Source organism: Bubalus bubalis, chromosome 11 (assembly GCF_019923935.1).
Source record: "Bubalus bubalis isolate 160015118507 breed Murrah chromosome 11, NDDB_SH_1, whole genome shotgun sequence".
Lineage (NCBI taxonomy): Eukaryota > Metazoa > Chordata > Mammalia > Artiodactyla > Bovidae > Bubalus > Bubalus bubalis.
Window position 1 is genome coordinate 67,382,979 of NC_059167.1, and position 12,465 is coordinate 67,395,443.

General features: G+C 56.8%; 3 protein-coding genes across 7 annotated transcripts in view; 2 read left to right on the plus strand and 1 right to left on the minus strand.

Moving 5' to 3' along the window:
* Nucleotides 1-529: 529 nt before the first annotated feature.
* LOC102389615 lies at nucleotides 530-9,146 on the plus strand. Its single transcript, XM_044925541.1, has 4 exons — nucleotides 530-559; nucleotides 2,423-2,473; nucleotides 3,433-3,965; nucleotides 8,815-9,146. Exons 1-4 carry the CDS (start codon nucleotides 530-532, stop codon nucleotides 8,903-8,905), a joined length of 705 nt encoding a protein of 234 aa, XP_044781476.1. The 3' UTR covers nucleotides 8,906-9,146.
* ANKRD63 (ankyrin repeat domain 63) lies at nucleotides 3,982-8,393 on the plus strand. Its single transcript, XM_044925225.1, has one exon. The coding sequence runs from the start codon at nucleotides 5,005-5,007 to the stop codon at nucleotides 6,151-6,153; it is 1,149 nt and encodes a 382-aa protein (XP_044781160.1). The 5' UTR covers nucleotides 3,982-5,004; the 3' UTR covers nucleotides 6,154-8,393.
* An 867-nt stretch (nucleotides 9,147-10,013) lies between the features above and the next one.
* Nucleotides 10,014-12,465, minus strand: part of PAK6 (p21 (RAC1) activated kinase 6) — a 39,625-nt gene continuing 37,173 nt past the window's right edge. For all 5 annotated transcript variants that reach the window (XM_044925223.1, XM_006073031.3, XM_044925222.1 and 2 more), the window contains one exon: nucleotides 10,014-11,572. In XM_044925223.1, coding sequence (XP_044781158.1) covers nucleotides 11,405-11,572 — 168 coding nt within the window. In that variant the 3' untranslated portion in view covers nucleotides 10,014-11,404. The remainder of the gene's footprint in view (nucleotides 11,573-12,465) is intronic.

The following is a 12,465-nucleotide window of genomic DNA, read 5'->3' on the forward strand; positions in this document are numbered from 1 at the left end:
TGGTCAGATTTTTATATGCCTGTGGCAGTTAGGGTTGACCCCACCATGTGCTGTAGGAGGCTTTGTGCTTGCATCTGCCAAGTTGCTCAGTCGTTTCCGGCTCTTTGCGACCCTATGGACTGTAGCTCGCCAGGCTCCTCTGTCCATGGGATTCATGGGGATTCTCCACGCAAGAATACTGGAGTGGGTTGCCATGCCCTTCTCCAGGGGATCTTCCACACCCAGGGATTGAACCTGAGTCTCTGCGGCTCCTGAGGCTCTTGTATTGCAGGCAGATTCTTTACTGCTGAGCCACCGGGGAAGCCTAACACCTATTGACACAGTCTCAAATCCCACATGAAGACAGGCCCTGGCTTGGGAGAGGCAGGGCGGCAGGGTAGATTCTGGGAAGAGGTTGTTTTCTTATCAGAGAATTATAGCAAATGCCATTAGCTATGAGCACCTGTGCCTTTGGTAAATAAACAGGAGCCCCCTCCCCCCATCCCTCTGGGGGCCGATCTCTGGGATGCTAGCAGTCTCTGGTGGCACGATGAGGCTGGGGCCCTGCTCATTCACAGAAGTAAGGCCTGTCATTGATCAACCTGCATACACGCTGGAGGCAGCTAAGCCTGGGACATCTACATCCCAGGCCAGTGTCCCATCTTCAGCCCTCCAGCTGAGCACTCAGCTGCCCCCTCTCCTCCTCAACCCAGGGGTAGAATTTCACAGGGATGAGCATCCAGGCCTAAAGGAACTCACTGACCTAGCCAGAGCCAGCACCAAATAGGGCCCACTGGGCAGTTCCCAGCTTTGGTCAATGGCCGCTCACTGGAAGTAGACTTCCTGCTCTCTGCCTCTTAGTCACTTCAGGGCAGCGTCCCTAGGCCTCCAGCCTGGGGCTAAGATGCCCAGGAATGGGGGAGAGGATGCAGTCCTGCTTCCTGGAGAGGCTGGGGGCTTCCCAGAAAGACGGGGCAAATATCCACCTTCCTGCTTTCTGTCCTCTGGAAAAACGGCAGGGTGCCCCTGGGAACATGCCATAGTCCTTGGACCCTGGGGGTACATTAATCTCTGGCCCCCAGGGATGTGCAGAGGAAGAACTGATGCCCTCTCTTAGGGATCTGGGCCAGGAAAGGGCACCTGAGTTCCACTCCTGTTGCAGATCTAGGGGACTGGGGCCAGATGCCCCAGCAGCGGCATGCCTCAGTTTCACCTTTTTCACAAAAAGAAAGGTCCCTACCCCCTTCCCAGTCCCACTGCTGACTCACTGCCAGAGTCCCCTGCTGACTCACCCCGTCCCCTACACCCCCCTCCCCCCAGCTCTCTGGATCTCCCAGCCACGTGCCACCAGGCCCAACCCTGCTGAGCTGGTGCAACGTGACTGGATGAGGGGGCTGGTGACACTTGAGGAAGAAAGAAGGGAGCCTGTGAGGGGGGCAGCTGCAGACAGAGTGACAGACTGCAGACCCCAGCCGCCTCTGGGAGGAAGCCCTTTGCCAGCCTGGGGCCTGCAGTGGGGGAGGCTCAGCAGGTGGGAGGGGAGGGGAGTGTGGCGTGCCTGCCTGCCCCCTGCCTGCCTCAGCTCCATCGCCTGTCAGCCTTCAGCTCCCTAAGCGACAGCTTCTAATTCCGGCTGTTGGTGCCTCTGTGCTCCAAAGCAAAGTCTCGGCTTTTTTTCATCGTTGCTATTTCTTTTCTGCTCAGAACATACTGAGCCCACAGGGAAGTCAGAGCAAAAAGGCTTTAGGGCATGAGATCTGGCATTGCCCTCGCCACCCCATCCCACCCCCCTCCACCCCATCCTACCCCACCTCTACACCATCCTGCCATAGGCCTCACTGGGCTGGTAGCACGGGCTGGAGCAATGGAACTGCTGCTCCTCCCTTAGCGTACACAGCACAGCACACCCTGACAGGCCAGAGAGAGGTCTTGCCTCAATTCCCCTTCTTCCTTCGAACTCTCTTCATCTACCACAGAGAAAAAGGACATAAATGAGGTTGGGTGGCCCAGGGAGGAGGGGCATGGCTTTTTGGGACCAGTTTCCCTTCTGTGTTCTGGCTGCTTCTCTCCTCCACCTGGGGGTGTCAGGGCCTGGCTTGTCAGGCCGGCCTGCCACACAGACTTCTAGGATACCCCCTCCCCTAGTCCTGGAAACAGAGAAAGAAGAGAAGACAGCAATTTCCTTCATGCTGGGGAAAAGGGAAATTGAGTCATGAAGAGAGGAATGCCTTTCTCCTAAAGCCTGAGAAAACAGGGAGATGATTCCTGCATTCTTGCTAGGGTTAGAGAGTCTATTCCTACCCCAGGATGCCTCCTCCCCGCCCCAGTCTAGGGGTGGGATTGGACTTTCTGTCCTCTAACTGAGCAGCTCTTCCCTTGACACTCTAGCTTGCTGCTGTTGCTTGCAGCAGGCAGGGCTGGTGTTATCGGCTTTCTTTTGCAGATGAGAGTATTCCGGCCTGGAGCCACACTGCTAGTGAATGCCTTCAAGCTGGTATTTAACTCTGCTGTCAAATACTGTGCCCTTTCTGTGACACCTTGAGAGAGAATCGGCAGATCCCAGAGTAGGGGGATTAAAAAATGCAAAAAGTAAAAGGGGAGGCTTCATGGTGTGCGCAGGCATACATCACATGCTCCCCCCAGGCAAGAGGGGAGTTGGGAGCCCCTGCTCCATGCTGCCGTCTATGGGGTCGAATAGAGTCGGACACGACTGAAGCAACTTAGCAGCAGCAGCAGCTCCATGACTGGTCCTTATGCCAGGTGGACATCTTGGAAGCCTGGGAGCTGGAGAGAAGTGAGATGCTTAGGGTGCAGGGCCAGGCGTCCACTTTGCCTCTCTGCCATCTGGGCCCACTGGCTTTTCCTAGAGACAAATCTCCCTGCCCATACCTTTCCCCAGGCAGATTCTGCTGCAAAGCTTCTTGTCACTGCTTTGCCCAGGCTGAGGACAGTGCAGTCCTCAGCCTGGACTTCATTCTTCCTTTATTTCCCTGTCTTTCATATAAAAGGACCCCGTAAAGCAGCCCTAAACATTGTCCCCTAAAGGTGTTTCTCCTGTCTCCATTCCCTGGCCTCAGCAACCCCATAGGGATGTCTACCTTGCTTCTTAGCAGCCAGATTCCATCTTGGAAGGCCTATCCTGGGAAGATCCTAGGGCCCGCCCCTGCTCCACAATTCCCTTTTCTCCTTCAGGGACTGTCTCGGTTTTGTGTTTTACAGACCTATTCAGCCCCCAGGCCATAAACTCTGCTTTTTATGTCCTGGTCTTGTCTTCCATCTTGAGAAGGGAGGTCTCTTCCATCCTGGACCAAATTTCTGCCTCTGTATTTCCCACACCTGGGAACACACCATACCTGGCTCACTAAAAGTCTCAGTGAATTCTGTAGTGGATTCCTGACTCACTTCTTACTTCACAAATATTCATTCCACCCTACACACCGCCACCCCCAGCAGCTTTTGAGCGCTCGGACTCCCCTCCGCCGAGGCCTGCACACCCCTCCCTCGCTGCCCAGGGTGGAGCAGCGGGCCAGAGGGACACAGGGAGTGCTGTCTTCCTCTCAGAAGAGGTCGGCGAGTGGTAAAGGTCAGAGTCCTGTGGTCTGGGGGTGGTTTTGTGCTCAAGAGGGAAAAGGGGACCCTGGGGCGAGGCTTGCATGTCCCTTGCTCTTTCCGGGGTGGCGACGGGTCCTGAAGCAGCGGGGAGGCAGTGCCGAGGAGTTGCTAACGCGGCTGCCGCACTCTCGGATCTTAAGACGCCCGCTCCGGTCGCCGCGTCTCTGCTCCACCAGCGTCTCAGCCGCCGGGAGGTGGCGGGCGGGCGCTTTGTCGGGGTTGAAACGTCTGAGATTGGAGAGCACACTCCCCCTCCCACCCCCGCGCCGAATGAGCGTGTGCGGGAGGAACGATTGTGTGTGCGCGCGTGATTCGCTACACTTCCAGTGGCCGTTCCCAGCCAGACCGAGCGGCCCCAGCCCCGCGCAGCGCAGGTACCCCCTCCCCGGATTTGGGGAGTGATTTACTCCCAGTCCGCCTTTCGCCGCCACCCCCAGCTCGCTTATGGTCGGGTTCTGCCCTCATGGGGTTCCATTTCCTTCCACCCACACCGCTGGGGGTAGCTCTCTTCTTCCCCGACGGGCTCGGGGTCCCGCCAGTTTCTAAGGAGCCCAGGGAACCAACTCTGGTGGGGGCGGAGGGTGGGGATAGCAGACTGTGACACTGGGATTGGCCGGGTTGGGTGCACAGAGCCCTCGGCGAGCAGCGCCCCCCCACCCCATCCCCGCTGCCGCAGTCCCAGGGAAGCGCGGAGGAGGAGCTGCTCCCCGACATTGTGGCCCACGAAGGAGTGGGTGGCGGTCAGAGGCGATCTCCCCCGCAGGGTCCGTTTCGGCCCAAACAGCTCAGCCCGCTTCTAGGGCAGCCATTGTCATGGAGACCCCCGAGGCTATAAAACCAGGTATCCAGGCGGGCGGCAGCTCCCGCGCCGCCGAGCCCCCCAAGTAAGGAGCAAGCGCCCTGGTGTGGCCCGGCCCCCGCGAGAGGGGAGGAGGCGGAGGAACGGCGCCAGCAGATGAGGAGCGGCGCGCCCCGCCAGGGCTAGAGGCAGGCGCGCACGGCGGGCGCCAACGTCTCATCGGGGGAGCGGGGCTGCCCCGGGTGCGGGTGAGTGGCGCGGCTCCCAGCCACAAGGGACTGAGAGGCGCCGGACACCGGGAAGCAGCGGGAGAGTCAGGAAGGGGCCTGAGTTTCGGTTCCCGTCGTCTCGTGGCGGGCCAGGCGCGGAGCCCCGAGTAGCAAGCAATCTACACCTTCAGGCGGGAAGCTCAAGAAAGGAGCAGCGAGACACAAGGGGTGCAGCCCAGGAGCGGCGGGGCAACTGGGGACCGAGCCGGAACCTCAGGACCCTCGGCTGCAGCCGCCCACGCAAGGAGGGGGCTATACCAGAGCGCCCCCGAGCCCGGCGGGGCGCGGGAACAGGGGCGCCCCCGCGCGGAGCTGCCGGGCCGCCTGGGCGCGGCGGCCGAGGCCATGCTTAAGCCCAAGGACCTGTGCCCCCGAGCGGGTACGCGCACCTTCCTGGAGGCCATGCAAGCGGGCAAAGTGCACCTGGCTCGCTTTGTCCTGGATGCGCTGGACCGTAGCATCATCGACTGCCGGGCGGAGCAAGGCCGCACGCCGCTAATGGTGGCCGTGGGCTTACCAGACCCCGCGCTGCGCGCGCGCTTTGTGCGACTACTGCTGGAACAGGGTGCGGCAGTGAACCTGCGGGACGAGCGCGGCCGCACAGCGCTCAGCTTGGCGTGCGAGCGCGGCCACCTGGACGCCGTGCAACTGCTGGTGCAGTTCAGTGGCGACCCCGAGGCGGCCGACTCAGCAGGCAACAGCCCGGTGATGTGGGCGGCCGCGTGCGGCCACGGGGCGGTGCTCGAGTTCCTGGTGCGCTCTTTCCGCCGCCTCGGCCTACGCCTCGACCGCACTAATCGGGCAGGCCTCACGGCCCTACAGCTGGCGGCCGCCCGCGGCCACGGGACCTGTGTGCAGGCCCTCACAGGGCCGTGGGGCCGCGCAGCGGCCGCCGCCGCGGCCCGGGGCTCCAACTCTGACAGCCCCCCTGGCCGTCCAGTCCCCGCGCCCAGCCCGGAGCGCCGACGACCCAGCCCCCGCCGCCTACCGCGGCCTCTCCTGGCGCGCTTTGCCCGAGCGGCGGGCGGTCATGGTCAAGGCGGCGAGGCTGGCTCAGGGGGTAAGGGATTCGGTCGGCACCGGGCACAGGGCTGCGAGCGGCCGGAGCTGGGCCGGAGCATGAGCCTGGCGCTGGGCGCCGTGACCGAGGAGGAGGCGGCGCGACTGCGAGCGGGAGCCCTGATGGCCCTACCGCATTCGCCCCAGTCCTCGGGGGCTGGGCGGTGGCGGTCGCAGGAGGTGCTGGAGGGAGCACCCCCAACCTTAGTGCAAGCCCCCATTGGTCTTAGCCCCCACCCCGAAGGCGATCCCGGCTCTGGCCGCTTGGGTTTGCGCCGACGCTCCACAGCTCCAGACATCCCCAGCCTGGTCGGGGAGGCATCTGGGCCCGAGAGCGGCCAGGAATTAGAGCCCAATGCTCTGCCACATTCGGTGCCCGGGCCTCAGCCTTGGCAGGGGGCCACGGAGGCCGTGGTGCTGCACGCTCAGCGGTAAACAGCCTCGAGGCTGAGTCCTGCTCTCCCCATCTTTCAATCTCTGCTCTACTGGGATTTCTTTTTCCCAGGCCCCTCACTTTCCTGGCTGTTTCTCACCCCCAGAGCCTAGAACTTGTCCCTACTGCTGAGACGAGATCTCACTCCATCAGCCCTCTCTCTGAAAGGGACCCCTATCATTTCTTTTTTGTGCTTGTTGATACTTCCTAAGTCTCACCTTCTCTGAAGGCTTGCTGTTCCTGTTGTGAAAGCAAGGAGTAGAAAACTGGATCCATAGGCTACAACCTTCCAGTTGGACTTCCTTCCCTCCTTGCTAAGGCACAGTCCAGGCTCCCACAGGGTTTCCTTCCCCTTGGAGGGTTTTCTCACACCCTCATCAGCCAGGCAGAGATGAGTTGACCTGTAGAACAAAGGCCTAGTCTCCCCCCTCCAACTCCAATGATGCTGACAATAACGCCCCAGACCACCTAAATCTCCCTTCCCCTTAAGCGCTGGAGTATTGGAGAAGGGGAGCCCTTCTGGACAGGAGGGAAGGAATCTGGAAGTTTAGTTTTTTGGGGGAGAAACTCCTGCCTCAAGACACTGAAAGCAGCTTTTGGGGGTGGGAGGAATGCCAGTTGTCCCTTGAACCAGCAGCTGAGTAATTCTAGCTCCCTCTGCCTGATCCAAAGATTCAACTTCATTGACAATGTGGGGTCTTCCGCCCTACCCCTCTCCCCTTGCCCAGCCCAGTTCTGGGCTCTTGAGTGATTTCCTCTCACTTTCGGAGACCTGAAATGAAAAGAACATAGCCCTTCCCCCGTCCCCACCGCCTCCCAGCTCCCCCGTCCCGTACGTGGGTGCTCCCGCAGGGTGGAACGGTTGCGAAGGCTTTGCTTAATTGTACTTCTTCCAATCCTCAAAGAACTCATGTTTTGAGTCTTTGTATGTGAAGCAGAAAACAGCGGGTCTGATCCGAGGCTTAAGAACCTGACAATGTCTCTTTAAATAGAAGCTCCGCGAGGGGGATAATTGACTGAAGTGTTTGCCACGGTAAACGGCTGCGAGGGAGTCTGAAGCCCACACGAGCCTCAGGTCCGGGTTTAAATTATATCAAACTGGCGAGAGCTAGAAGGGGGCTGTTAAACGGTTCCTGCTTCTTGCTGGGCCGTTAATGGAGGGCAGGGCAGATGATGGATGCTAGAGGTCGAGACCAAGGACCCCTGCCTCTGCTCCAACGCGTGGGACGCAGGCTCGGCCCAGCTTCAATACTGGGCAGATTAGTGAGTCAGAGGCAACTGTGGAGAGGTGGTTAAAGGCCCTTTCCTGGCCTGGCCCTTGGTCCCCTCCTTCCTCGTCCCCGCCCTCTTCTTTGTGTCAGCCAAGCGGGAGGGGTCGGGAGGGTCCGGCGAATCGCGTGCCCAGCGGAAGAGCCAGCACACGCACCCGCGCGCCCAGCGGTCGTGGTAGCGGTGCGTGGGGGAGTTTTTTGTGAACCCCAGAGGTTGAGTTTGCAGCCCCTTCACCCGCCGGCAGTGGGGTCCTTTCAAGACATCGATCTGTTCATCTTTGCAGAACGGAGGGGTTCTCGCCAGTAACTCTAAGGAAACTGCCCAGAGCGAGAATAACCTGTGATGAGAAATCGGGCCTGCGGTGAGGGGTGGGTGATCAGAGGCCGGCCTCGTGTAGGTGTCAGACGCTCGCGCAGGGATTCCACCCCTCCAGGGTCCGCGAGGCCGCCAGGGCCCAGACTCTGGACGTGATCTCTGGTGCCCCCTGGTGGCAACACTGCGCTCTAGTTGCTCCTGGCTCGGAGTTCAGACTTCTGGTTTTGCTTGAAATCACCGCTGTGTACTTCTCCGTTCCTGTGCACTTACCCATGGAATCCTCTTCCTCTTGTAGTATGTTAAATCCGGATACTTGAAGTCATTTCACAGCAGTGAAGTGAGGGACAATGAACAAAAAACTCGCATGTGGAGTAGCAGGAGCCCAGACCCTTCACTTAGGACCCCAAGATCTTCCAAGGCTGCATGTGGAGAGCTCCTGCTGACTTCTGAGAGACCGGGAGCTTCCAACCAGTCCTTTGTGATTTCTGAACCTTGGGGCCTACTGATTCTGCACTGTTTTCTTCTGATGAGATTTGCTTTCGTTTCTGGGGTGTTTTGCCCTTTCCCCACTCTTCTCTCCCTAAATATCTGCCTCTCCTCAGTCCCACTGTCTGAGTGGCGGGTGAACTGAAAAGTTCTGAAAAAGCACCTGGAAAGCCAGAGGGAGAGGATCTGGGGTGGGATGCGGGTGGTAATTGGATGTGCCAAGTGCAAACTCCTTTTTTTCCTGATCCTTGCTTGCTCACTTATCCTTTTCCAACTTTGTTTAATTTTTATGAAGTTTTTAATGGTGTAAGAATATAAGTATTTTGGCTTCTTCAAAATACCACATTGAAGACGTGGGTCTGGGTTGCATGTTGTGTTGAAGGTGCTGTCATGTTTTACGTGTCACTGACATGGGGATTTCTGGTTGAAGGTCACCTTAGGTCCTCTTTATTGGGTAAACAACTTCGAGGGCTCCTCTCTGTGGAGTTGCCAAGGGTTTGATGGTTCAAAGTGCTGTTTCTAAAAAACCACAGCAGATCTTTCCTGTCTGAACTAAACTGTGTATTTTGACTGCCTTGCTGTTCTTGCAGACTTACCTGGCCCAGCTCTGTGCAAAACTTCGACGTTTCACCACAATTCGCTCTCCTGAACTTCCTCTCATTGTCAGCCCCAGAACATTGAGGCTGGGGTCCTCTTGAGCTCACTCTGGTCTAGCAGAGACTTTTTGAAACATTTTGCTTTTGCAAATTCTTGTTGCTTTCATTGTTGTGAAGTCACCTGTGCCACTGGAGCTGATGGAAGCTCAGAACTGGTCTGTGTGTGAAGCTAATGACACAATGCACATGCTTTGGGAATGACACTGCAGTGGAAGGACTCTTAGAACTCAAAGGAACAGTTAATAAATCCAGTGTTCTTCAGTTAAGAGGACTGGTGTCTTTTTGCCTTGCCAACCTCTCCTGACTGTGGGCTCCCGTTGGGAGGGGGACGGTCCCGCCTTCTCTCAGCCTCCTTCTCTGCCCAGCCGACTGTGGCTGCCTCCTGGAGGTAAGAATCAGGTGCTGCTGAGCTGGTGGGACTGGGACCCTCAGACCAGGGCAGCTGTCTAGGTGGGGTTGCGGTAACGAGCTGTGGGGAGAAAGTCTGTGGGACTCCTGTGGGACTCCTTGCTCCTCCTAGGTAAGAAGTTTCAGTGCCCCTTACAGAGAGAGGGTAGGATGAGACCTCAGGAAGGAAGTGCTGGAATCAGTGTCAGAGCTAGAAGTTTAAAGACCCACATTTCTTGATTTCCAGTTGCGCTCTTCACAGCTCCTCATGGTCTCCTTCCTTTCTGAGAACCAAAACAGAGACCGCTTTCTCACTAGAGGCATTTCCAGGCCACTTCCTGTAGGCATCTTGAGGAGAGCCGCAGCTGACTTTCCAGGGGTGGGAGAAGCAAACGGGGAAAGGGAGACGCTGCTCCAGAAAGTGGTCACTATCCCTGGTGGATGCCCCAGAGCCCCCGTGGTGGCAGCAAGCACGGCCCATGGCTCTGGCTTTCTGGGTTGAGTTCTTCTCCCCTGGGAAGGAGCTTTGTCTATTTTTCAGCTCATTCAGTCCCAAGGGCCTTTCACTTCCTGTTTCCCTCCTTCTCGGCCCTCATTGCCACCAGAGAGTTGGATTTTCTGTGACTCAGGATGGCCATTGAGGAACTCACGTCAGGGAGGAAGGGGGACCATCCTGGACACCCACTATAGTGTGTCTAGTTTGAAGACAGCCTGGCTATACTCCCAGAGACAACAGGGAGGCCAGAGGTTTTGAACACTCAGTTTAATTTAAAACAGGCACAAGTGCAAACAATTCACAAAAGGGAAGATGCTTTTGTTTTTTAAAACTCTGACCCTTAAAAAAAAGTTCTTGCAATTTTTTTTTTTTTTTTTTTTGCCCCAAAGCAGGGCTCTAGGGACAGAGGAATCTAAAAATATTATCTACATAGGGTCCAGACACCTGGAGTTCTTCCCTGGGATTCCCTGTCTCACAACAGCCCTGAAGGCTGGGAGGACAAGGAGACAGGTATATGAGGAGGAGTTAGGGGTGGGTGGTCTGCACAGGTGGGGTGCCCACTCCAGTGACATGATGGCCCCTGGGAGTTGGTTCACCTCCCCCAGACCAGGATTTTGAAAAGAACCGGTCCCCCGCACATACACAAAAAGGAGCGGGTCCCTGATGACCTGGTTGTTGAGATGAAGCTCACAAAGTCTGTTCTCTCACCATTCTGGTCCCTGGCTCTCAGACTCCACAGTACAGGAGAAAACTGCCAAGCACCTGGGATATGTTTGACAATAGAGACCTCTTCATTGGTCAGGTAGAAACCTGGGATTTAAGAGATAGGAAGCCAGGCAGGTCGCCTTTAGAGCAGAACTTAGTGGGAGAAAAGATGGAGAAGCCTCACCGAAGCCAGCCATGGGTGACCTTCCCCCCGCCCTGCCACACACACACCCTGTAAAGTGAGACCACCTTTACTGCTAGTTGCCTCCTTCCTCTTTCACCCAGAAAATTCCCCTCCCTCACCCATATCCTCCGAGCGGGCTGCTCACACTCGGGTGCTGGCTGTGCTAGGGGCCTGTTGTCATCACAGGTGGGTCAGGAAGCCAGTGTAGGAGGAACTGCAACTTCAGGAAGTCAGACACAAAGGGAGGAAGGTGGATTCGGGCAATAAACGCCTTCCCTGTGGCCCTCTCAGACCCCAGGGTTTGGAGCTGGAGCTGAGAACAGCAGACATCCTAGTGAAGACAGGCAGTCTGCCTCTTGGGTGACCTGGGACGCTCGTTTACAACTACCGTTATATATATAAAAAACAGCCGCAGCAGCCTTTTCTGCTGTGTTGGCCGCCGTGGCCAGAAGCGCTGGTCTCCATGTTTCATAGAAATATCCCTGTGCAAATAACAAAGGGTCATCCCGCAGAAGGGGTCTCCATCATCCCAAAGGCAACTGGGGACTCTTGGGAGGGAGAGTGACCGAGGGGCAGGTCCGGCCTGGCCCAGTGGGCTGAGGGGCAGGAGGGTAGGTTGGGGGCTTCACATTCAATCTTTGGAGAGAATACTGAGAGAGTGAGGCAGGCAGGCAGGCAGGCCTGTTGGCAAGCTGGCGGCCCAGTGTCCCCTGCCTGTGGGCACAGGTGGCAGGCGCACTCTGGGGTTGGGCTCAGCAGGTGGAGGTCTGCTTGCGGTAGAGCTGGATCAAGGGCACCAGGCACTCGGGCAGCCCGGTCTGTAGCAGGAAGGGGTGGTCCAGGAGCTCCTGGGCTGTGGCTCTCTCCTGGGGGTCCCGCACCAGCATCCGGTCCAGGAAGTCTCGCAGCACTGGGGAGACCTGTGGAGGCAGGGCAGTGAGAGGAAGCTATAGCTGGTAGCCACTTTGGGGTGACCCAATCTGCCTGGCTCCACCATCATATGAAAGCCTTATGTTCTCTTGTTTCTTACTTCCTGGTTCCTCCCAGGCTCAGCACTTTTTGGATTATCAGGTAGGTAAGCCTGGCAAGCTACAGTCCATGGGATCACAAGAGTGGGACATGACTTAGCGACTAAACAACAACCAAAGAAAATCAGCATTAGTCCAGGAAAAGTGGCCAGTTCACCTACAGGAGTGATGTTGAACAATGGAATTAGGGTACCTGGAGAGCTGGGCTCCCAATACAGCCCATCTACTACGCTGCTTCTCAGGGCTCTCAGTGTTCAGACTGTGGAAAGATGCCAGTGATCCAGTTCTGGGTCCATCCCTAATCCTTGACAAGTTGCACTTTTCTCTACAGCTCAGTTTTCTCATCTGTAGAATAGGCTAATGATAATATCTGCTTGCCTTGTCTTTCACATAGAGCTTTAGTGAAGATTAAAAAAAAAAGAGGTCAGGGATGAAGAAGTGTTTTGAAAACTAGAAAAGAACAAAGTGAGACCTGAAAAGAAGATTCCTTTGTTGCTCGATGCCTTGGAGTCTAAGTCAAGGTTCATTGACTTAGTTCATTGACAAATCAAGGAGTCTTGCCTCGGTTCATTCTGAGAAATATTTTAGGATAAGGATGAGTCTTAGGCTGTTACAGAAACTTGCATCCTTTGGGGAATTAGCCAATTAGAACTATCTGCTAGTCTAGGGGTCAGGAGTGCAGGCTCTAAGGATCATTTGTCTCAAAGTGTTTCCTGTCTGTCCTCTCATCCAGCTGGGCTGCTGCTGCTGCTGCTGCTAAGTCGCTTCAGTCTATTTTGCCCTTT